Source organism: Aplysia californica, unplaced genomic scaffold, assembly GCF_000002075.1.
Source record: "Aplysia californica isolate F4 #8 unplaced genomic scaffold, AplCal3.0 scaffold00022, whole genome shotgun sequence".
Taxonomy (NCBI): Eukaryota; Metazoa; Mollusca; class Gastropoda; order Aplysiida; family Aplysiidae; genus Aplysia; species Aplysia californica.
The window spans coordinates 2,520,841-2,543,611 of record NW_004797292.1 but is presented as its reverse complement, the minus strand read 5'-3'; the positions used below and the strand labels follow the sequence as shown (position 1 = coordinate 2,543,611).

Sequence of the window (22,771 nt, the reverse complement as noted above, 5' to 3'; positions counted from 1 at the left end):
TCTCTTGTTCACCCTCCCTCTCCCTCTCTCACCTGGACGCTGTCCGTATCCAGCTGCCCGGAGTGGCCGGCCCCGGGTCGTCCAATCCCAGGGGGTTTTTGCGCTTCCTCTTGCTGCTGCGCACTAGGCTGGCCGGGTCTGAGGACATCTGACTGTCGCTGGAGTGGGAGTCCACACTGGCCGCAGCAGCTCCTGGACAAAAACAGAGAGTTTTGTTTTAGTTTTAGTTGAGGTTTTTCGGCGCTTGCAACTGCATAAGGTTATATGATTTTTGTTTTAGTAGAGGTTATACGGCGCTCACAACTGCATAAGGTCATATGAATTTTGTTCTAGTAGAGGTTTTACGGCGCTCGCAACTGCATAAGGTCATAGGAGTGCCAAGGGGTGGGTGTCAACAGAGAAGTCTTTACAGGGAATCAGACGTACTCTGCTCACCTCTCTAGCTTCAACAGCACAAAGTCTGCCCCCAAATTTCCATTCAAACAAAACATGGTTTTCTTTAGAAAAAATCAGGAGACTAACCATCCCTGTGCAAGTGACACGTGAGAGACAAGATGAATACTAAGAGAGATTTCCTTTTGGTCAGAACTTAACATTTTATGTTACTGCTGCATTGCATTGTATTGTAAAGCACTCAGAGCCTGTGTACTTTAACCAGGGCTAAGGGCTATATAAATGTTGTTTATTATTATTATCAATATCATTATTATCATTATTAATGTTATTATTATTATTATTATTATTATTATTATTATTACTATTATTATTACTATCATCATAATTCCTCAAAACTCACCCCCTGAGCCAGCAAACTCCTCTGTGTGGCCAGAGGTCACAGAGTCCGTGAGGGAAGCTAGCGAGTCCAGGGACTCCACGTCAGCCACTCGAATACTCATGCTGGTCTCCAGTTCCTCATTGTCCTACATCGCAGACAGAAAGAGAAATGGAAAAATTATCGATCAATTTAAATGTGATTATAATTATCATCAATCAAGAGATTGGCACACAAAGCAAAATCAAGCGAGCAGCAGTTGAAGCATAACACTGAAACAGCAGTGTAACACGTCATATTTTTTTTTTCATTCATTCCTAGATGCCACTGAATTAATATCACATGCTACTTAAGAATACCACAGTGCCTATTTCAACATTGAACTTAAGTCAACCAGATCTACGTGTAAATGAAGAAATGTATAAAAGACATGGACACAGCTTTTGCAACCATTGTAAAGACTGAGGGGAAAACAACACTCTGAAAATATGCCTTTTTTCCACTTAATACTACGATGGTTTCTATTTTCACCATTGTGACAGGAAATGCTGTTGTTTCCAAATGATGTAAATTATAAAAGTAAAGTTGTTCCCGCACCCGATCCAGACACTGGGGATTGCCTTGTTAGTGAGACAACTTCCTGGGCCTTCGGCATATTGTGGTAGGGTGGCTAGTTCTTTTCCATGCCGCCTTAACTTCCCTAACTCGAAATCAGATACCCATTACTGCTGGGTGGGCAGGAGGGGGGGGGGGGGGCGAAAAAAATTAGTGTCCGAACCGAGGCTCGAACCCGGACTTTCCGCTCTGGAGACGAGCGCACCAACCGCTCCACCACCGCACCCTACGATGTAAATTATAATCACAAAAGAAAAAAAAACTCTTGACCTGTTCTCCTCCGCTAATCCTCTGCCCCGTGAGATCGTCCAGTTTGAAGGTGATGACGGACGGCGATGGCTCCACGCTGACTGCGATGGGCATCACGCTGGGTTGTGGAATGGGCTTCAGACTCGGCAAAGGCTGTTGTTGTTGTTGCTGCTGCACAGACAGGTTACAGAGGACAGAGTTAACACTTCTCAAAAAGACCCCCCCCCCCCCCCCAACAACAAAAAAACATGTACTGAACAAAAACAACACACATATAATAAGTTATTGAAAACAATAAAAAAAATAAAACCATTTTTGAGGATGCATGTAGAGAAGTAATACATATAAAAAAGTGACAGCTATGTCCTAACATGCCAAAGGGCTAGAACCCAAATGGCCGCTGGATCAGAAAAGTAAAGTAAAAGTACAGTAAAGTCCAAACAGGCAACTGCAAACATTATTTTCCAAGTACACTTTCTTGCTTTGTAGCATTTTCACAGGTACTGATTTTCTTAAGTAAATTTCATAAAACCCGTTCAAAATGATTAGAATATTAAGTCATCTCAACAATCATGTTTGAAAATGAAAATTAATGTTCCCTTGCAAAACTATTTTTTTTCTAAGAAGACTCAATTCATCGCAGTTTCAGATTTGAAACTTAGACAAAGTTTAAAATTATTTGTTCTATGGTTACTGTTAACCACACAACTGTGAAATACTATGGAATCCTCTGAACTCATTCGCTACGCATTATTTTCGGCTTGTGAACGAATTTTTTTCGGGAGGGTGAAATGAGATGATGACTAGCGCGAATTTCCCAGGTCTTTGGGGCCACAAATTCATATTAATACCAACGGAGAAATAATTCAGCTTCACTCACTGGAACATGAGGGATGATACTGACACTGGCGTTGGTCTTGACCGCCGGCCGAGCCACGTCCTGCACAGGAATGAACATGGAGGAGGCGGTGGACTGTGACGGGGAGGGGGAGGTGGAGCTGTGTGTGGAGGGCAGGGACGTGGAGCGCGTCAGCTGGGAGGGCAGGGACACCAGCTGGCTGCTGCCGTGAGGGGCCACCGCCACTTCCTGTTGGGACGAGGCGGGGTTGGACACCGTGAGGATCCGAGTCCCGTCTTTGGCTGGGGGGAAAGAACAACAAGCATCTCTGCTGATTCTCTGTTTTATTTGTTTTAGTAAGTTTTTTAAAAGTTAGTTTTAGTAGAGGTTTTACGGAGCTCGCAACTTGCATAAGGTCATATGAGCGCCAGAAGATTAGAGGTGTTACAGGAGAGTAACAAACATAAAAAAGAAAAAGGGGAGATAAGGATGATAGATGTTTGATAGGAAAGAAGAAGCAAACCACACCAAAACACCCGCCAACCACCCATTTAGTAAGTTTACGGGAATTGCAATGCAATTGCCTCACATAGGTGCCCAAGATTAGAGATGTTACAAGAGAATAACAAACTTAAAAGAGAAATAGGAAAGATAAAGACGGTAGATTTCTCAAAGGAAAGAAGGAAGGAGCAGAGGACACAAAAAAAACCCGCCAACCACCCACATCTCTGCTCACCACTGTGTGAAAAGGACAAGGGAGATTTTAAGTCCTACAGAAAACCCACGTTGTATGAGCTCCTGGTGCAGTGTGCATTAATTTCATAATGAAGGACATTTTTTTTCCAGGTGGCAAATCCCAGAGTAAAAGAGGGTGTAATCATGGTCTGAGTGAAATTTGGTAATCTCAGCAGACTGGACTTTGGGTGGACAACACCTCTTTGCCAGTATCTGTCCCCTTCGTTTTATCTGGAATTATGCAAAATGAGCCCAAAAATGTGAAAGCATGCGATTCTGTTAATGATGAAGGAAAATAATCAGAAATTATGCATAACAAATTTTGCTAAATTATGCAAGGTGCATAAAACCAAGGAGACAGCAGTATACAGCTATCAAAGCTCCACTGGTCATCAATCTTTAGTTGACATGATTAAGCACTTCCCATCAATAATAATAAATAATAATAAATGACATTTATATAGCGCTCAACTTCGATTAAAGTACACAGGCTCTGAGCGCTTTACAATACAGTACAACGTACAACAGTAACATAAAACGTGTTCTGACTAAAAGAAAATCACTCCAAATATTCCTCTTATTAATTCAAAAACAGAAACAACTTCAGCTGACATTTGAATGAATCAAGACACAATGTCAGTAAAAATTGTGCTGTGAAAAGTAACCTTAAGCTTCTAGTGTTGATCACAGATTAGTTTGCATAGTTGGACGATTAGTCAGATTGGTCAGCCACATAAATGGTCGCTTTTAAGGACAAGCGGGCTAACCCAGATTTCGGGGTTTTCCAGAAATTTGACCTACATCAAAAGTCGGCATTGCCCTACCTGTAGGAGAACGTTGGTATTATTGGTGTGTTTATATGTTTGGTTATAGGGAAAACGCTCCTTATATTTTTAAAAAACTTAACAAGGATCCAAAAACTTAAACTTCGATTTTCTCAAAACAACATTTCTCGGGATAGCCCCCTTGAGCTTAAAAGCGACCAAATGTGATCAGGCACGCTTCCCATGCTTCTGATCAGACAGGTATTTATACACTATCATTACGTAATATCTAGGTTGCAGCTCCAAACATCAGCTCTATAATAGAGGTTTTCTGCAAACTAATGATCAGCTATCACCAAGGAGGTGCTTGTGCAAGTGATCTGATCCAATGATGCAAATAGTCAAAGTACATTCAAACGATGAAAAAGAGACATCACAGGTGTTTTGCACAAATTTTACCAAGGTGAAAGCCATGATGAGGAAATTGCTCAAGCCTTTCAAGACTAAAAAGGATGACGTTGTGGAGACTGAAGAATATCCATAAGATTAAATACAATATGTGACATAACTGTTTTGATTAATTTGTTAATGCAGTTAGGCATAACTGGAACATTTTCAATCATATCTGGAAGACAAGGGCACAACACAGTCAGTCCTTGGCACTCATATGACCTTATACAGTTGCGAGCGCCGTAAAACCTCTACTAAATTTTTTTTTTAATTAACAGTCAGTCTGTACCTGTCTCTTCCCTCAGCACTTCCGCCATGCCTGGGCGAGAGTTCACCGCAGTCTCTCCGCCAATGTGACCTGCACTTGACCCAGACAGTTGGCCTTGACTCTCAATCACAGACGTACTGGAGTTACTGGGGGAGAGAATCAGAAGCAGTCTTGTGCTCAGATGGGGGGTGGTGTGGTGAAACAGCAAAGTAACTGACACATGTCGCCATAAAGGCATTCTATCCACGATTACAGATACAAGTTACTCAACAAAAATCTGCTTCACAACAACACAAATTTTATTGTTGGAGTGCAATAATATCACAAACTTCAAAAGTTCTTTTCTGACTTTCTGCCCGCAGTGTCACTTTTTGCCAGAGTCTGTGCCGTTTAGTTGATGTTTAGAATGTTCTTATACATATACACATATACATATATACATACATAATACTGTGTTTTACGTACACACATGTCGATTAATTTTTCAGATGTGATGTCTTTTTTCATGTAATGCGTATTGAGTATTTTATAGAAAACGGAAATGTGCAGCGTAAAAGTTATTTATTATTGCTATGTTACCCAGCAGCCTGTCCTAGCTCCTCGGCCCGGGGCCATCAGGGTTAATAGGCTCTGAAGCGACTTTTCCAGTGTCAGTTAAGAAATTAGCATTTTTCTCAATTTTTGAAACTTCCTCCCATCCAAGGCAGTAAACCATTACACTGATGTACTAAAAGCTCACTGTTTCGAGACTCAATCTTTTGTTAAAATGGTTATTTTCAACAACAAATATCAAATCCGTTACCATGAGAAATCTTGACATCCCCCCACCCCACCCACACCCTCAGTAAATAAAATTCCACTTCATCGCATTCTCCCAGTTTCAAGAAAATGAAAGGTGCCCCCCTTAACGTTCCCATTTTGCCTTCAATTCTACCAAGTACTCATTCTGAAACCAAGAACAGTTTGAAATGTCATCGAAAGAGGTTCCACATCACGGCCTCAACACAGTTTTCATTGCCTTCCGTTAAAGCCCGGCCAGCTCACCTGTTGTCTTCACTGAACGGGTCCAAGTCGATCTGGGCTTCAGCGAGGGAACTGCTGAGCAAATCCAAAGGGGGCTGGGACGAGGAGGAGACGTTGGACAGCGAGGCTAAAACCAGCGGGGGCTGGCTCGTCCCCGCCACGACCATCGCAGTAGTCACGGGGGGCATGGGCAGCACCGCGGTGGGCTGCAGGTGCGGAGCGGAGACGGTCACCGCTGCGTGTAGCGAGAGGGAGGAGACCTGCGTCTTCACTGCGCCTTCCCTGGGCTGCCCGACCTGGTAGAACAGGCCCGTCTGAGTGTCCAGCTGGCCTTCCTTCAGACCCTCCTCTGGGACATCCACAAAAGGGAAACACAAAACAGAAGGACAAGATTAGATACCATAAGCCTAATTGTGACCTGAGAATGAAATTAATATTGTATTTTCAACAACAAAGTGTCTAAAAATACATCTCTCTCTTTCTCTCTCTCTCTCTCACTCTGTCTCTCTCTCTCTCTTCATTGTCCATGATCAACAGTATTAAAACTCTCTACATAAATTTTATTCAGCATATTGCTAAAGTGAGATAATAATCAACTGCATTCTAAACTCTCAGAACAAATACAATCTAGCAAAAAATCACAACAACAGGAATGATAAATTTCAGAAAACAACAACTTTGCCTCAATGACTTATTGCAGATCAACAACAACAATCTCTTCAAATTTTCAAAACCAACAGCTATAACTCACCAGGCACAACATCTGGTTTCACTGTATCGCCGTCAGAGGCAGGAAGTCTGGTGGGGCCTTTCACCGGTTCTGGATTGGCTTTGGGAGCGGCTGACAAAATGCTCACCTGCAGGAAAACGTTCCAACATGTTTTTGTTTTAGTTGAGGTTTTACGGCGCTCGCAACTGCATAAGGTCATATGAGCGCCAAGGGGTGGATGTCAAAAGAGAAGTCCTTACAGGGAATCAGACTTACTCTGCTCACCTCTTTAGCTTCAACAGCACAAAGTCTGCTTCGACTATCAAGGCACCCCGGAAATAGCGGGTCACAAGAGTAGAGGAAAAAAATGACGATAGTAAGGATTAGGAAAGAAAAAGCAGCAGTTCCCTGTTGCAGGTCAGGCACAGTTATGAGCATGACATTGATGAATCAGCCCATTTACAATTACAATTCTACTGTGCATAAGAACTCGAGATGTTAATGTTCCCCCTTTGGGAATGGCCTAAAGACACTTCAGTCAGTGGCACCACCCGGTGGGGGGGGGGTGGGGGGGTCAAAGGTAGACACTGAAGGTTCTGATACGACACATAATCTTATCACCGTTACCGTTAAAGTGTTGTCATACCTGCACAAGTGACCATGGGTGCAAGACAGCCTCTACATTACCTTAACTTCTGTGTTAAGGGTAGGCACAACTGAATAGAAAATTCTGACATATAAAAGCCATATCGTTGAAATGTCTCTGCAAAACCCTAGACATCTCAAGAAGAGACAGGCAGAAAAGTGAAGATGTAAGAACAACTGTTGCCATTGAGTCCTGTCTACATTTCATAATCAAGCCGAGGCTACATCTCCTCTCAACACAGGAAAGCAACAGAAGATGCAAAAAGTACAAGTAAAAATAAGTACAAACCATAATATTAGAAAAATGATGACATACAAGCACCAACACTGTCAAACAATAAAAAGCTATTCACTACTTCAATACACACACACACACACACACACACACACACACACACACACACACACACACACACACACACACACATATATATATATAAACATATATATATATATATATACACATATATATATATATATATATATATATATATATATATATATATATATATATATATATATATATATATATATATATATATATGAACGCCATCCACTGACAAGGAGAAAAGTGTCTGTCTTTAACAAGTGGCCATCTTGCATTGTGTCATTATAATGCTAAAAATATGCAAGGGAGGAAATGCGGATAGGCAGTTTGTACAGGTAATTGTCTTATCCTGACGGCGATTACAGCAGGTTCTACTGTACATTAACTCTTTATCTCTGGCAAGCCACTCCCAACGGCTCACGGTCGGAACCCCTGTGCCGGTGAGCCGCTGACAGCGACTCGGGCGGACTCCTTTACAACGATTTCAACATCAAATTACTTTTTAGCAATTGCCGTAAACAGGTTTCTTTTATCTTGATTTCAATGATTAGATGACGAACTATCACTTGTTTTGACTTAATGACCAATTTAGTGACGTTTTAGTCTTTTTTAGATTTAGTACCAAAGAAGGGGCCCGGCATAGTGGGTTCACCCCCCACGGAGATAAAGAGCTAATTAACTTTCAGCATAACATTTATTTAGTTTTAGTAAGAGTTCTACGGCACTTGCAACACAATAAGGTCATATAAGTGCCAAAGATTAGAGGTGTTACAAGAGAGTAACAAACACAAAAAAGAAGAAGGGAAAACAAAAACAATAGATGTTTAATAGGAAAGAAGAAGCAAACCACACCAGAGCACCCACCAACTACCCGTGTATAACATTTATCTATATAAAAAAAAAATTTTTTAAACCAAATCAACCAACATGAGACTCTAGTACCTTGGGCTGTCCAAGAGAGGGAGCCACGGGGGCAGCAGCGACCGGTGTGGCCGACACGACGGTGGGCAACAAGGTGGAGGAACTGACGGAGCTGGACGACGACACACTGACATGGATGGCTTCAGGCTCCTCGGCAATATCCACATACTCTTTGTTCAACAAGGACATGGTTTGCTCTGCCAGGGAAAAGAAGCAACCATTCAGAAATCTTCAACACGATAAGCTACGGTGGCTGCAAAAACATTGTGGTATTCCCCCCCAACCCCACCATCATTACCAAGCACATTTTTGGGAAAGATTTTTTTCTTCACAATTTCATCAACAATTAATTCAGAAAAGCAGGAACAAAAAAAAAAAAGATTTATCATTATTTAAAAAGAACAAAAACAACCTGACATACTGAACTTATCTTTTGTGCCTTTAAACCTTTCTCAAGACCCCCAAATTTCATTTCATTTTTCAACAATGATGATGATGATGCTGATGAAGACAATTATGATGGTGAAGAAGAGGAAACCAATGATGATGATGATGACACTGACAACAATGCTCATGATGGTGAGGATAACGATTAACATTTGCGCTCATACTTATGCTTGTGTTTTGGCACCATTTTTACTACCCAAATCTTCAAGATTTTCAAAACATAATGGATCTTCAGTAAAATGTGGCATACACACAACACATGGCATACAAATGACATGAGGTAGAAACAGTACAATCAATTAGGCATTCCAGTTTATAACAGATCCATTTCGAACACCGACAAATAAAGAAACAAACATGTCACAGTCATCCAGAGACTAGTATCGGAATAATTCATTTCTTGTCTGAGAGGCACATCACTCATTTACACAAGAATGGTCATTTAGTACTGAGACAAAGAAGATTGACAGAAATTTTTTATTTTTAGTAAGTGTTTAATGGCACTTGCAACACTGTAATGTCACATAAGTGCCAAAGATTAAAGGTGTACAAGAGAGTAACAAATACGAAAAAGAAGGAGGGGAGATAAAGACGACTGATGTTTGATAGGAAAGAAGAATCAAACCACATCAGAGCACCCGCCAATACCCACACTGACAGAAATGGCACAGGGATTGAAGATAATTGGGACTAATCAGTGGCACCCATCAACCACGCCTCGTTGAGAAGAGAATAAAAACCTATTCGCTTATGTTGCACTTCAACACACGAAACAAAACAAAGGGTCGCTAACTGTGAATGTAAACTCCCCTCTTCAATAAACGGGAAAGAGAAAGTTTGGCATGGCAACTAGATTAACAGATGAGCACAAAACAACACTGAGAGAAGGCAAGACGATAGGCATAAATATCAGGAGGATAAACAAAATGTAGAGAGGTTTACACAACTTCTTCTACCACGCAGATGAATGACCACAGTTCTTCAAGGATTATGCTCTTGTGAACACAACTTACCCAACATCAGAACTTTTTCTGCTTGAGTATCTCTGTCTTGGTTTACCCTAGATATAACAAACGGGAGAAAGAAACTCAGTTGTAGCAAAGAATTTAATGAAAATGTGACAAGAACAACATTCTTGCAGTTGAGACAATAAATGATCAATAAATCAAAGGGGAAAAAAAGGCACTTCCACTTGGGTGTTCTCTTTACCTTTCTAATGTGCAAAACACAGAACATGCAGTATTAGAATATAACTTCATTATTTATTTTATTTTAATTTGCTTTAGGAGGGAGTGAGGGGTGGTGTGCGTGTGTGTGTGGGTTGGGGGGGTTAAGGCAAAGTCCTTGTGCTGAGCCGTCCAATTGTAAGAAAATGACTTGAAAATACCTGTCACAATTAGAATGTACAAGAACTGCTTAGCATGCCCCTCCCAAAGGTATTGAAAAATAAAAATTCACAACGGTTAACACAAACAAAAAAAAACTTTTAGAAAATTCAATAATTTTTGACAAGATGACTGACCTGTGCTCCTCGGCAGTGACGGAGAAGCTGACGACGTTTTGTTCCACTTCTCCGTCCACCGAATCCCCGACTCTCTCTGGCTGGACGGCAGGAGGGAGAGCTTGCTGCTGGGGGAGATGCTGTACAATGCGGGGCTGCACTATCTGCCGACTGGGAGGGACAGGTGCTGCTGTTGCTGTTGCTGCTGCTACTGTTGCTACCGAGACAGACGGGGGCTGCGGAAGACTTTCTTGGTGATCGAATTCGTACGGGTCTGTGCCTTGTGCTGATGGTGCAATAGGTAAAAAAAGAGAGCATACAGCCTTTTGTAAGTGCTAAGTTGTCATTGCGCAAGGCGGTCATATACCAGACGAGCATATTTCATCTTATAACCGTATCCGTACGCCCTGGGGTCATTTTGTACCCCAAGGGTTGTGTTCTTCACATTTTAGGATACTTCTAGTGCGAAGATTTCTTTGAAACTTTCAGTATTTCTCAAAAAATCATTTTGACAGACTGCTATGCAAAGCGTACAGATCGGATTAACGAGTAAATTTCCTCTTTGGAAAGTGGTGGCACAAATTATGGATACGATGGTAAAACACGATGTACGGATAGGGTTAACTTCAGGAGTTTAAGTAGAGCCAGGCACTTTTCAGCCAGGAAAGAAAAATATGGGACTTCACACAAATATTGTGCTCTTTAAAGATATTGTTCACTGAAAGGGATCAAAAAACAGAACTTCCCCTGCTGTCCGTTCGGGTAAAATAATCCAATAATATGATAATAATAATAATAATAGATAGCATTTGTATAGCACAAATCCCCGCTCAACAGCAAGCTCTATGCGCTTCACAATCTATATTAATTACCCCAGCAGACCTGCCAGCATAAACATAAAGCTGAAAAAATTCTGGGAAAACAGAATTTTCAAATGAAGAGAAGCTTTGGAAAAGGTACAAGCCAGAGACACTACAATCATGTTTAAGAGCTATTCACACACAAATTTCTCTGCCCCCCCCCCCCCCCCCCCCCCCCACCACTCTGAGATCTTCTGGAAAATATGTAACAAAAATTAGTTTTATAGGTGGCTTGCAATTATAGACAGGGAGCAAGTTAGATTAGCCATTACCCTCACTGTCTTCAGAGTTTATGACTTAACAGGACCAAAACTGTCTTATCCCTCATAAACTTTTCCCACTAGCTTATGTACCAAATACTTTTCTAAACCATACATTACAAAAACTGTCTTATCTCTCATAAACTTTTCACACAAGCTTATGTACCAAATACTTTTCTAAACCATACATTACAAAAACTGTCTATCTCTCACAAACTTTTCTCACTAGCTTATGTACCAAATACTTTTCTAAACCATACATTACAAAAACTGTCTTATCTCTCATAAACTTTTCGCACAAGCTTATGTACCAAATACTTTTCTAAACCATACGTTACATTACCTGTAGTCTCCACAGCCGCATCAGAAGGCATTATACCGGCCGCCTGAATCAGTTCAGCCAGCAAGGACGATTTCCCCTCACTATCTGCTCGACCACGATGGATGATGGACACAGGCTGGGTAATAAATGCCTTCATTAAGCTTTTGGGTGATATACAACAATTCAAAGACAACACATTCACATTTTCTAAAGAACTGCAGTGTTCATTTTTCCAGTTCTTTAAAAAAAGTCAACAACAACAACAACAAAAAAACCCAAAAAATGCTGAGATTAAGAATAGCACACTATTAGACGCATCTTCATAGAAAAGCAAAATATATTACGTAGCCTCAAAAATGCCAATTCAACAACCACCCAATCATTACAAAGTATAAATGTCATAAACACAAAAAAAAAGAGTAAAAGAGCTCATGGGCAAGTTGTGACTTCATGGATCTTCGTTTGTTTTAGTAAGCGTTTTACAGCACTTGCAACACAATAAGGTCATGTAAGTGCCGAAGAATAGAGGTGTTACAAGAGACTAACAAACACGAAAAAGAAGTAGGGGATATAAAGATGATATAGATGTTTGATAGAAAAGAAGAAGCAAACAACACAAGACAACCTGCCAACCGCCCACTCAGGGATCTTCCCATGTTGAAATTTTCCCTATGACATAAAGATAAACTAATTCCTAAAGGCAACGCAAATATACTCATATCTGTGACCAAATACATTCATACCATCAAAATCACACACAAACACACGAGCTGACACACAAGCAGACGACATACACACAAGCATGCTCACACACAGACAGACAAGCAGACAACCTACACAGAAGCATGCTCCCATACTGACAGACAAGCAGACAACATACACACAAGCGTACTCACTCACACACAGACAGACAAGCAGACAACATACACACAAGCGTGCTCACACACAGACAGACAAGCAGACAACCTACACAGAAGCATGCTCACACACTGACAGACAAGCAGACAACATACACACAAGCGTACTCACTCACACACAGACAGACAAGCAGACAACATACACACAAGCGTGCTCACACACAGACAGACAAGCAGACGACATACACACAAGCGTGCTCACACATAGACAGACAAGCAGACGACATACACACAAGCGTGCACACACACAGACAGACAAGCAGACGACAAACCTGTTTCACCTCCCCACTTCCCCCGCTGGTGGTGATGATCACTCGACGTTCCCCGGCCCGCCCCGTGCTGCTCGTACCGATGGTCTGCGGGCTGGCAGTCAGAATTTGTCGACCCTGCGAGTCCTTGTGGACCAGCCCCATCAGCTCCTAATTTGGGAACAGACAATGTTTGCTTGAGTCAAAGGGCGTGATTTTTTTTAAATATCGGGCATTGTAATAGCACTAAGTTTTAGTTTTAGTAAGAGTTTTATGGCACTTGCAACACAATAAGATCATATAAGTGCCGAAGATTCGAGGTGTTACAAGAGAGTAACAAACAAGAAAAAGAAGGAGGGGAGAGAAGGACGATAGATGTTTGATAGGAAAGAAGAAGCAAACCACACCAGAGCACCCACCAACCACCCACAGGGAACAGATAATGTTTGCTCGAGTCAAAAGGCGCACTTCAAAAAAATAATAAAAGGCATTCAGAACAGAGAACATTGTAATAGCACTGAGGATATTGTAGTCAATTAATTTAACGGCAGCTCAACACAATAACAACAGCATGTCGCCACACACACTTTTAGTTTTAGTAAGAGTTTTACCCACTTGCAACACAATAAGGTCATACAAGTGCAGAAGATTAGAAGTGTTACAAGAGAGTAACAGACACGAAAAAGAAGGAGGGGAGAGAAGAACGGTAGATGTTTGATAGGAAAGAAGGAGCAAACCACACCAGAGCACCCGCCTACCACCCACAAATATTGAGTTTAAAAGTAAGAGTTTTACAGCATTTGCAACACAATAAGGTCATATAAGTGCCGAAGAATAGATCAAGTGTTAGAAGAGAGTAACATACACAAAAAAAGAAGGAAGAAAGATAAGGACGAAAGAAATTTGATAGGAAAGAAGGAGCAAACCACACCAGAGCACCCGCCAACCACCCACGTAGACTAGATGATGTAAGGAGAAGAGAAACAAAACACATTATCACAGAAGAAACATCATAATTCATCATCTCCGTTTTGTGTTTCATTGACATGTTGCCACGGTCACCTTATCAATTGCTCCTGGAAGGTTTGAGGTTGTCAGCGTCCTGATATTAGGCGTACTATGCCCCATCGGGTTCTGGAAACGAGGATGCTGAGTCTTTTGAACCACAATCACATTTGGTTTTGACACTGTAAAACAAAGAAGAAATGAAAAAAACATTAACTCACTCAGCCCTGAGCCCGAGACAGTCAAGTTGGTCGAACACTTCTGCGCTGGGCCCTGAACCTGACAGTATCGGGATGGAAATTTCTACTGCTTTATAACGTAATCTCTTTTTATTATAGTAGAGGGTTTTACGGTGCTCGCAACTGCATAAGGTCATATGAGCGCCAAGGGGTGGGTGTCAACAGAGAAGTCTTTACAGGGAATCAGACTTACTCTGCTCACCTCTCTAGCTTCAACAGCACAAGGTCTGTTCTGCTTCAACTATCAAGGCACCCCGGAACTAGCAGGTCACAAGAATGTAACAAACATACAAAAGAAGTAGAGGAAAATGACAATAGTAAGGATCAGGAAAGAAAAAGCAGCAGTTCCCTGTTGTAGATCAGGCACAGTTATGAGCGTGACATGAATCAGCCCATTTACAATTCTTCTGTGCTTGAACGAGAAATGTCCCCCCTTTTGGGAATGGCCTAAAGACACTACAGTCAGTGGCACTGCCCGGGGGGGGGAATAACGTAATCATATATAACGTAAGAGCCACAAACTGGAACAGCATAGGCATTGACAGAGACTGTCCACAACACAATAACATATGACAAACAATAAGGGATAGAACTCAACTTTATCATCATCATCATCATTGCATTTCTCACCCTGCATCAGGGTAGAGGCTACGGACAAACACCTTCCACCTTTCTCTATCCTGGGCTAGCCTCTTGATGTTATTCCATGTGTTCCCACTTTTCTGTCCTTCATTGTTCCTGCTGATGAAGAAGCTCCTCCGTCTCCCAAGATCGAAAAATAAAAAGCTGTGTTTGTCCGTGTTTCTGTAACTTACTGTTTTTTACTGGGTCGGGTAGTTGGCCCTCCGCAAACTGGCACTTTTCGGGCCACCAGTCCTTTGCACTTTTAGTCGCCTCTTACGACACGCAGTATCACGGCAGGTGTGTTCTTTGCTCCACCATAGTAAAACTATGGCGCCCCCCACCTGCAGGGGATTCAACTTTCTCAACTGCTTACAAAGTTTAAGCAACAGAAGAAAAAAAAGCCAGTTAAAAAAACATGCCAAAAGAAGGGAAAGCATAGACGAGAGAACAACATACCAGTGGTGCTCCCTGAGCCAGACTTGACCGCGGTGAGGTGGAGGGTCTTGGGGTTGACAGTCACCACATTAGTTGCCTTGGTCGTCGTGGCGATGACCCTACCGCCCGGAGTGGTAATGTTCAGAACTTTGCCGCCAGAGTGAGCTGCAGGGGACAGAAATTTCATACCAATTTTTGGTTAAATTTTTAGTTTTAGTAGAGGTTTTAAGGCGCTCGCAACTGCATAAGGTCATAATATGAGCGCCAGAAGATTAGAGGTGTTACAAGAGAGTAACGAACATAAAAAAGAAGAAGGGAGATAAAGACGATAGATGTTTGATAGGAAAGAAGAAGCAAACCACACCGGAACACCCGCCAACCACCCACTTGTGAAATTTATTTTGCCAGGGGAAACAAACCGATTAAGAACACACTTTGAATCAGCTGTTATAAATAATACAATAAAAAAAAGCCTGTAAAGAACCTCCACTTATTAATTAATGTTGAAGCATTCTGAAGCCAAGAGAAAACAAAAATAATTATTTCTTGCACAGCACATCATAACAGTGCATATTCTCCCCCCCCCCCCCCCCCCCCCGTCATTTACAGCTAATTGCATGTGCTCTTGTGGTAGCCAGAAAAAAAATCCTGTTTTACACAGAACCAATCCAGGTCTTTCAAAAAGCAGAAAAACTCGTTTACAAAGCTTGACTTGTTCTGAGTATTATGTAAGTCTGCTAGAGGCACAACACCCCCCCCCCCCTCACCCCCACCCCCTAATAAGAACTCACTCGTAGGCTACACTACCTGTATATGTAGAAATGGAGCGGGGCATGACAGAAGAGCCAGCTGTGGATTGGCCCGTGTTGACCATGACCACGGGGGTCCCTCCGCTGCTGCCAGATATCTGAGGCTTGGGCAATATCTTGCTGGTGCCGCTCTGAGTGATGATCTTCATTCCTGTAACAAACAATGCATCCAAACACCTCTGAACCAAATCAGAATTTATTAATTTTTTTAAAATTTACGATAAGGTAAAAAAAAAAAATCTAGGCAGATCACCCCATGTAATATCAATTCATAGCTTATGTTAAATGAGCATTCAAGTTAATTAAAAAATAAAGAAGTTTAAAAAGTAAGTGTGTCAGGCTTTGGTCGTCAGCGAAGAGTAATTCATTTACGGCTTCTGGTTCTGTGTTGGCCCCTTTTGTAATTTTATCCATGTATATGATAAATAGTAGTGGTTATAGGGCACAACCCTGTCTTACTCTGGATGTTATCTCGAACCATTCTTTGAGTCCCTCTGACGTTTTTACTGTACTTATGCTGTTCTCGTAACTGACACGGATGTTATCTAGAAGTTGGCCTCTTACAGTGTAGTTTTCAAGTTCTTTCCACAGCTTGTTTCTGTTCACTCTGTCGAACGCATTCTCCTGGTCGACAAATACTATGTTTAGTTCCCTGTTGTGTTCTATCGCCCTTTCGCACATTTGTCATAGGACAAATATTGCGACGGTGCATCCTTTTCCCTTTCTAAATCCCATTTGGGCCAAACTCAGAAATGGTTCAACTTTGTGTCTTGTTCGCCATTCCAATATCTTGGCGAACATCTTGCCCACATGGCTTAGCAGTGAAATGCCTCTAAATATTCAACAGTCTCTCTTACTGCCTTTCATCTTCCAGATTGGTACTATGACCGCTTTTTGCCAATCGCCGGGAACTTTTCTTTCTGTCCATACTATCTGGAAGATTTTTGTGAGCCAAGTTATTCCAGTTTCACAACATGCTGCGATGGTCTCCGTGGTGAGCTCGTCTATTCCTGCGCTTCTGTTTTTGGGCTGGTTTTAACTGCTTGTCTGACCTCTGATGGTAGGACAGTTGGTTCTTCTTCCTCTGGGTGACTTGGTTGGAATTTTTCGTTTGCTTTTGGGTGGTGTTCCAAAGTTCTGAAAAAATTTCTCTCCATCTAGATTTGACTTTGGAGCTGTCAGTAATGGAGTTTCCTGTTTTGTCATTAATTATAGCTGTTGGGTCGTACGGTTCTTCTCTGAGCCTCATTAATTTTATACTTCTGTAAAAGTGACGTGGTGATTTAAAGCACAGTTCGCTTAGGTGTTCTCCATATTTTGCTCATGATTCATTTTTTTGACGCTCTAACAACTCTTTTGCAGTTCCTTCTTGCTAGTCTGTATTGCGTGTAGTCATTAGCAAATGACAAAAATAGTCAAAATAACAAAGTTTAAAAAATCATTAAAAATACTTTTTTTTTTTAAATTAGAAAAAGCTAGCGTAATTTTATTACATTGCATGGTGCACTCACCCTCCAAATTTCATGTTTTAATCTTGAATAGCTTTTGCCTTTTTAGCTTTTAAATCCGATAAATGAACATATTGAGGAAAGGAGAAAAAACATCTTAAAATCGCTTTAAAACATTGTATTGGCTCCATACTGTTGTAAACTTCATGGAGTTATCTCTTTGAAATAGAGCTTTGGGAGGACTTCCATTTGATTCAGCACATAATTTCAAAGGAAGTTTCTAAAAAAAAACACACCAAAAAACATAGTTTGGACCCAAACTGGTCCCTGAAAACCTGTGAGTGGTGGCGTTAATGATTGAGAAAGGAGCATTGATTTTTTAAAAAAATTTTTTAGTAGAGGGTTTCACGGCGCTCGCAACTGCATAAGGTCATATGAGCGCCAGAAGATTTGAGGTGTTACAAGGACGATAGATGTTTGATAGTAAAGAAGAAGCAAACCACACCAGAGCACCCGCCAACCACCCACAGGAGCACTGATGCTCCACACAAGAAGAGGCGGTAAGAGAACAAACACAAGCACAGCACAGATGCCTCCATACCTCCTTCCTGTTTGATCTGAATGGTGGGTTTGCTCAAGGTCTTGACCTGTATACTGCTGCTGCCGCTCTGCTGGGCCGGGTTCATCTGGATGCCTGCGGAGGCGTGCCCCGAGGGCTGACCAACTTGACCGGAGGCTGTGCTAACGCTGTGAGCCGGGGACATCAGCTGTGGGCCCATCGGGATGACCACCCCTGGCTTCTGCTGGGGCTGTAGTCATGAGAGTTTTAGTTTTAGTAGAGGTTTTACGGCGCTCGCAACTGCATAAGATCATATGAGCGCCAGAAGATTAGAGGTGTTACAAGAGAGTAACAAACATAAAAAAGAAGAAGGGGAGATAAGTACGATAGATGTTTGATAGGAAAGAAGAAACAAACCACAACCGAGCACCCGCCAACCACCCACTAGTCATGAAATTTTTTTGTATAGTACAGGGTTTTACAGTGCTCGTAACTGCATAAGGTCATATGAGCACCAAGGGGTGGATGTCAACAGAGAAGTCTTTACAGGGAATCAGTCTTACTCTGCTCACCTCTCTAGCTTCAACAGCACAAAGTCTGCTTCGACTATCAAGGCTCCCCGGAAATAGCAGGTCACAAGAGAGTGACAAACTTATAAAAGAAGTAGAGGAAAATGACGATAGTAAGGATTATGAAAGAAAAAGCAGCAGTTCCTTGTTGTAGATCAGGCACAGTTATGAGCGTGACATGATGAATCAGCCCATTTACAATGCTACTGTGCTTGAACGAGAAATGTCCCCCTTTTGGGAATGGCCTAAAGACACTACAGTCAGTGGCACTGCCCCGGGGGGTGTAGTCTTGAGAGAATGAAATATTTCAAATATGCAGAGGGAACAGCTGTACAAAAATGATTTATGCCTCAGTATTCTATACAAAGATGGAAATATTAAATTTTTTAAAAACTTTTACATTACACTACATCATGATCTTTCATCTTAGTTGCTGCAAAGTAAAAAAAAAAAAAAAAAGAAAGATTTTAAAACAGGCACCATATGAGCTGGAAATAAAATATATAGAGGTAAGATATTTGACTTTTTGCCATGACCAGGGGATAATGATTATGTACGCTCAAACACAAAAACATGAAGCAATGTGGGGCAATAAATTACAGCAGTGGGAAGAACAAAGTGTGTAGAAAACTCTGAACAGAGTGCAAAATAAGAAATCACTCTGGTAAAGCAATCTTCTAGTTTAGTTTTAGTAAGAGTTTTACGGCACTTGCAACACAATAAGATCATATAAGTGCCGAAGATTAGAGGAGTTACAAGAGAGTAACAAACAGAAAAAAGAAGGAGGGGAAATAAAGACGATAGATATTTTATAGGAAAGAGGAAGCAAACCACACCAGAGCATCCGCCAACCACCCACAAAGCAATCTTCACATTTTCATTAACAATAAGCACCAAAGAAAATGGGACACACGATCAAAAAGGAAAATTTTCCGTAAACCTTTATATAATTAAGACTGAAAATTACAGGTAACCAATTAAGCATACCAATCTTATTGACAAATGACACACAAAAAAGGGGGACACAGGACTAACAGGAAAAACAAAATTGAAAACCCCAGCACATTAGACTGAATAAACATTTCTTTCTGTACTGCTAATTCTCTGAAAGAAGCAAACTGGCTGCAGTCCAGGTGGCTATTCACAAAGACCCACAAATAAACTGGTATGCGATTTGTGTCAGTAAGTTTGTTTGTTTGTTTGTTTGTTTGAGTAAAGAGAGCACATCGACACAATAATGGTCATCTTGTGCTGGGAAAAAGTAAAACGGACAGACAGAAACAACACAGGGAAAGTAAACATATAGGACCTACCAGTGGCGCCCTCCAACCACCCACGTGTCAGTAAGGAAAAAAATGTTGTCAGTCAACAGCTTTAAGATGACATTTCTGTTGTTTGTAGTACAGTACGACAAGTCAATTTTCCTTCCACAGAGCAATCCATTGCGTGAAATGCTAGGAGATCGTTGACAAGGGAAGACCGGAAGAGGACAAGGAGGACACTGACGAAGAAAACAAAGAAAGAGAAGTGGGGAAGAGGAAGAAGAGCAAAAAAAAAAAGAAAAGAAGAAGAAAAAGAAGAGAGAACAAAAACAGCAACTACAAAAAATTGACCAAAAAAAGAAACAGAAACGGCTATCAGACTTACAATCATGGTAGGATAACGTTGTCGTGGCACTATCCTTGGTCTCACTTTTCCCAGTCCAATTTGCACTGACGGACTGAACATGGCGGAGGAAGAGCCAATGACAGAGGTAGGCATTGTAACTGAAGAAAAGGAAACCAAAGAGCAAAAAATGAAAACTAAATAAATGCAAAATAAATAACTATTCCCTTCCCCTAAAAAAATTCAGGACTTTTATTTCCCAACACTATGATAATATAGGTGACTTGTTCATTTTCCAAAACTGAGTTCTCTTTGTCAGGCTGCAATTTTTTAAAGACAGAACCATGGTTCAAAAACAACTTCTGACTTCCTCAAGTAATCATGGATCGCTATTTTTGTTTATCAGATACACATCATACCCAGATAAAATGAGCATCTGGAGAAATATGTAATAAGTATAAGATAAGATAGGATAAGATAAGATGAAACTTTATTGTCCCAGTACAAAATTTTTTTTGGCTGTACAGGAATGGTTAAAACGTGCAGATATACATAGCATTCAAATTATGTATTAACTTCATAGAAATTCAATATGAAGAGAAAAGCAAAGCTGAAAATAATACACACATCACATGCAGGAATTTATCACAGAATTTTATGCTCAAACATGGTTAAAAGAAAAGAAATCAAAAGTAGAGACAAATAAAGTATACCACTAGTTTATAACTCTCATTTGTTTTCGGCAGCTAACATTCTGATCTCCTTTGAGGTATTCATGGTGATTTTTATAGTTTCAAAAACCCTAAGTCTCTAATTTTTAAAAATCACGACCCCAGTGCTTTCTCATCGCATCTCCATTTTTAATAGCAGTGAAAACAGTTCATAACAAAGAGTGAGCTAAAGAAAAAGTCACATTTTCAATGTTAATAAAAATGGTGACACAACAAGAAAGCACTGATGTCGCGAACTGTTCCCATATGATGCAAAATAGAGACTTACTGTCATATGTGAGTCTCCAGCCAACACACCATAGAAAAATGGTAGTACCCTTAATATATGTCTTGAAATCAAGGAAAGCCTGTAATCTGCCCCAAGCCTCAACCCCCCCCCCCCCCCCCCCAGAAAATCCAAGACCAACCATGGAGGGACAGCTACAACACTAAGTGTACTCACCAGTAGTGGAAACAAGGCTAGCACTGCTCGTAGTTGTGACCACGGCAGAATAGTTTGACACGGCATGGGGCGTGGGCGGGGCCGTGGAGGCAATCCCCGTACCCAGCACCGTGGGTCGCGCGGGGCCCGGACCCCCACTGAGGGTGGTCAGGGAGGTGGGCGGAGTTTTCACTACTGGAACCGACACCGAGCGTTGAATGACGGTGGTACCCGAGGCTGCTCCAGCACTGGTCACCAGAATAACCTGAAACATTTCCAGGACATAAAAAGAACAGTCAAACCTGCCCACAACGACCACCAAATGTCGAGGGGGGAAAGTGGTCCAAGATAAAAAAAAGAAACTTTGAAAGCCACCAATAATATAAAAATGACACTCCAAAATTTCACAAATTAAGTTATCTAGAGTTTTGAGGGAAACATTTCATGCATCAGGAAGAAAATCTGATAACATCTACATTTAGTGACAATGCACAAACAAATATATACCATTAAAAGAAGTTTGGAATCTATATATTAGTTTACTGTCTTTTGCTCCTCTCTTCAGACAATAGTTCATAAACTGCAGAAGAAAATTTAGACACAAAGACTGATAACCTCAAACTTTAAATAAAGACATTAAGAGCTTGACATTTAATCGAAAGGTCGATTGCAATATCAGGCTTGACAACTTTTTCAGAACTCGATCAGGTAACCCAATGTTATCACCCCAGATCACTTCGCAACAAACAAAATTACACCAAATAAGACTGGTTATGGTGGTGTGATGTGTGCAATAAGACTCTCAAATTCCCAATTGCATAATCCTAGACAGTCCATGGCAATTTGGGACAACGAGGGAAGCCTGCAATATGGTACAGAAAATTGCTCAATGTCCAAGGGCTAGTCCTTACTTTTGGAGGCTGAGAGCTGGACTGAACACTGATTGGTCGACCCTGGGGACTTTTACTGATGGTGATCTTGACCGGCGACGTCCCTGGCACTGTGCTGGGGGTTGTCGTGAAGGTGAGACGAGGGGTCTGGGTGGAGACGGAGGCGGCGTTCTGGCTATCCGTGGACAGACTTCTGTTGCTCCCCCGTCGGGCCGGCACTCCCAGTTCTTCATCTTCCTCCTGGTTCAACATTCCTAAAGAGTACAAATGACAGTACTTTAATTTTTCTAACGGTTTGAGCAAGTGAGAAACACATCTACACAATAAAGGTCAATTTGAGCTGGTGGGGGTGGGGAGGAGCAAAAAGACAGACAGAAATAACAGCAAGAATAGCAGAATTGCTTCTAGTGCCCACATGGTGATGGACTACTGAACAGATGGACGAGTGAACGGTCTTATAGATTTCAAAGACAAATAGTGTTCTCATAAAGCTGGGAATTTTTTAACATTTAGCTTTTTATTCAGTGCGTATGTGTGTGTGTGTGTGTGGGGGGGGGGGGGGGG

At 41.4% G+C, this 22,771-nt stretch overlaps 1 protein-coding gene across 5 annotated transcripts in view; it reads right to left on the bottom strand.

Annotated features, from left to right (window-relative positions):
* The window catches only part of LOC101853757 (BRCA2-interacting transcriptional repressor EMSY), a 32,527-nt gene that overhangs the window by 5,009 nt on the left and 4,747 nt on the right, over nucleotides 1–22,771 (bottom strand). For 2 of the 5 annotated variants that reach the window (XM_035972430.1, XM_013088197.2), the window contains exons 6-24: nucleotides 22,229–22,461; nucleotides 21,339–21,582; nucleotides 20,208–20,326; nucleotides 18,034–18,241; nucleotides 15,983–16,135; nucleotides 15,197–15,340; nucleotides 13,935–14,059; nucleotides 12,897–13,043; nucleotides 11,729–11,843; nucleotides 10,287–10,551; nucleotides 9,778–9,824; nucleotides 8,339–8,514; nucleotides 6,466–6,571; nucleotides 5,736–6,072; nucleotides 4,713–4,837; nucleotides 2,517–2,776; nucleotides 1,658–1,807; nucleotides 797–920; nucleotides 33–192 (exon numbers count right to left, since the gene is read on the bottom strand). In XM_035972430.1, coding sequence (XP_035828323.1) covers nucleotides 33–192; nucleotides 797–920; nucleotides 1,658–1,807; nucleotides 2,517–2,776; nucleotides 4,713–4,837; nucleotides 5,736–6,072; nucleotides 6,466–6,571; nucleotides 8,339–8,514; nucleotides 9,778–9,824; nucleotides 10,287–10,551; nucleotides 11,729–11,843; nucleotides 12,897–13,043; nucleotides 13,935–14,059; nucleotides 15,197–15,340; nucleotides 15,983–16,135; nucleotides 18,034–18,241; nucleotides 20,208–20,326; nucleotides 21,339–21,582; nucleotides 22,229–22,461 — 3,238 coding nt within the window. The remainder of the gene's footprint in view (nucleotides 1–32; nucleotides 193–796; nucleotides 921–1,657; nucleotides 1,808–2,516; nucleotides 2,777–4,712; nucleotides 4,838–5,735; nucleotides 6,073–6,465; nucleotides 6,572–8,338; nucleotides 8,515–9,777; nucleotides 9,825–10,286; nucleotides 10,552–11,728; nucleotides 11,844–12,896; nucleotides 13,044–13,934; nucleotides 14,060–15,196; nucleotides 15,341–15,982; nucleotides 16,136–18,033; nucleotides 18,242–20,207; nucleotides 20,327–21,338; nucleotides 21,583–22,228; nucleotides 22,462–22,771) is intronic. The other 3 variants (XM_035972434.1, XM_035972437.1, XM_035972440.1) reach the window with 3 other exon arrangements.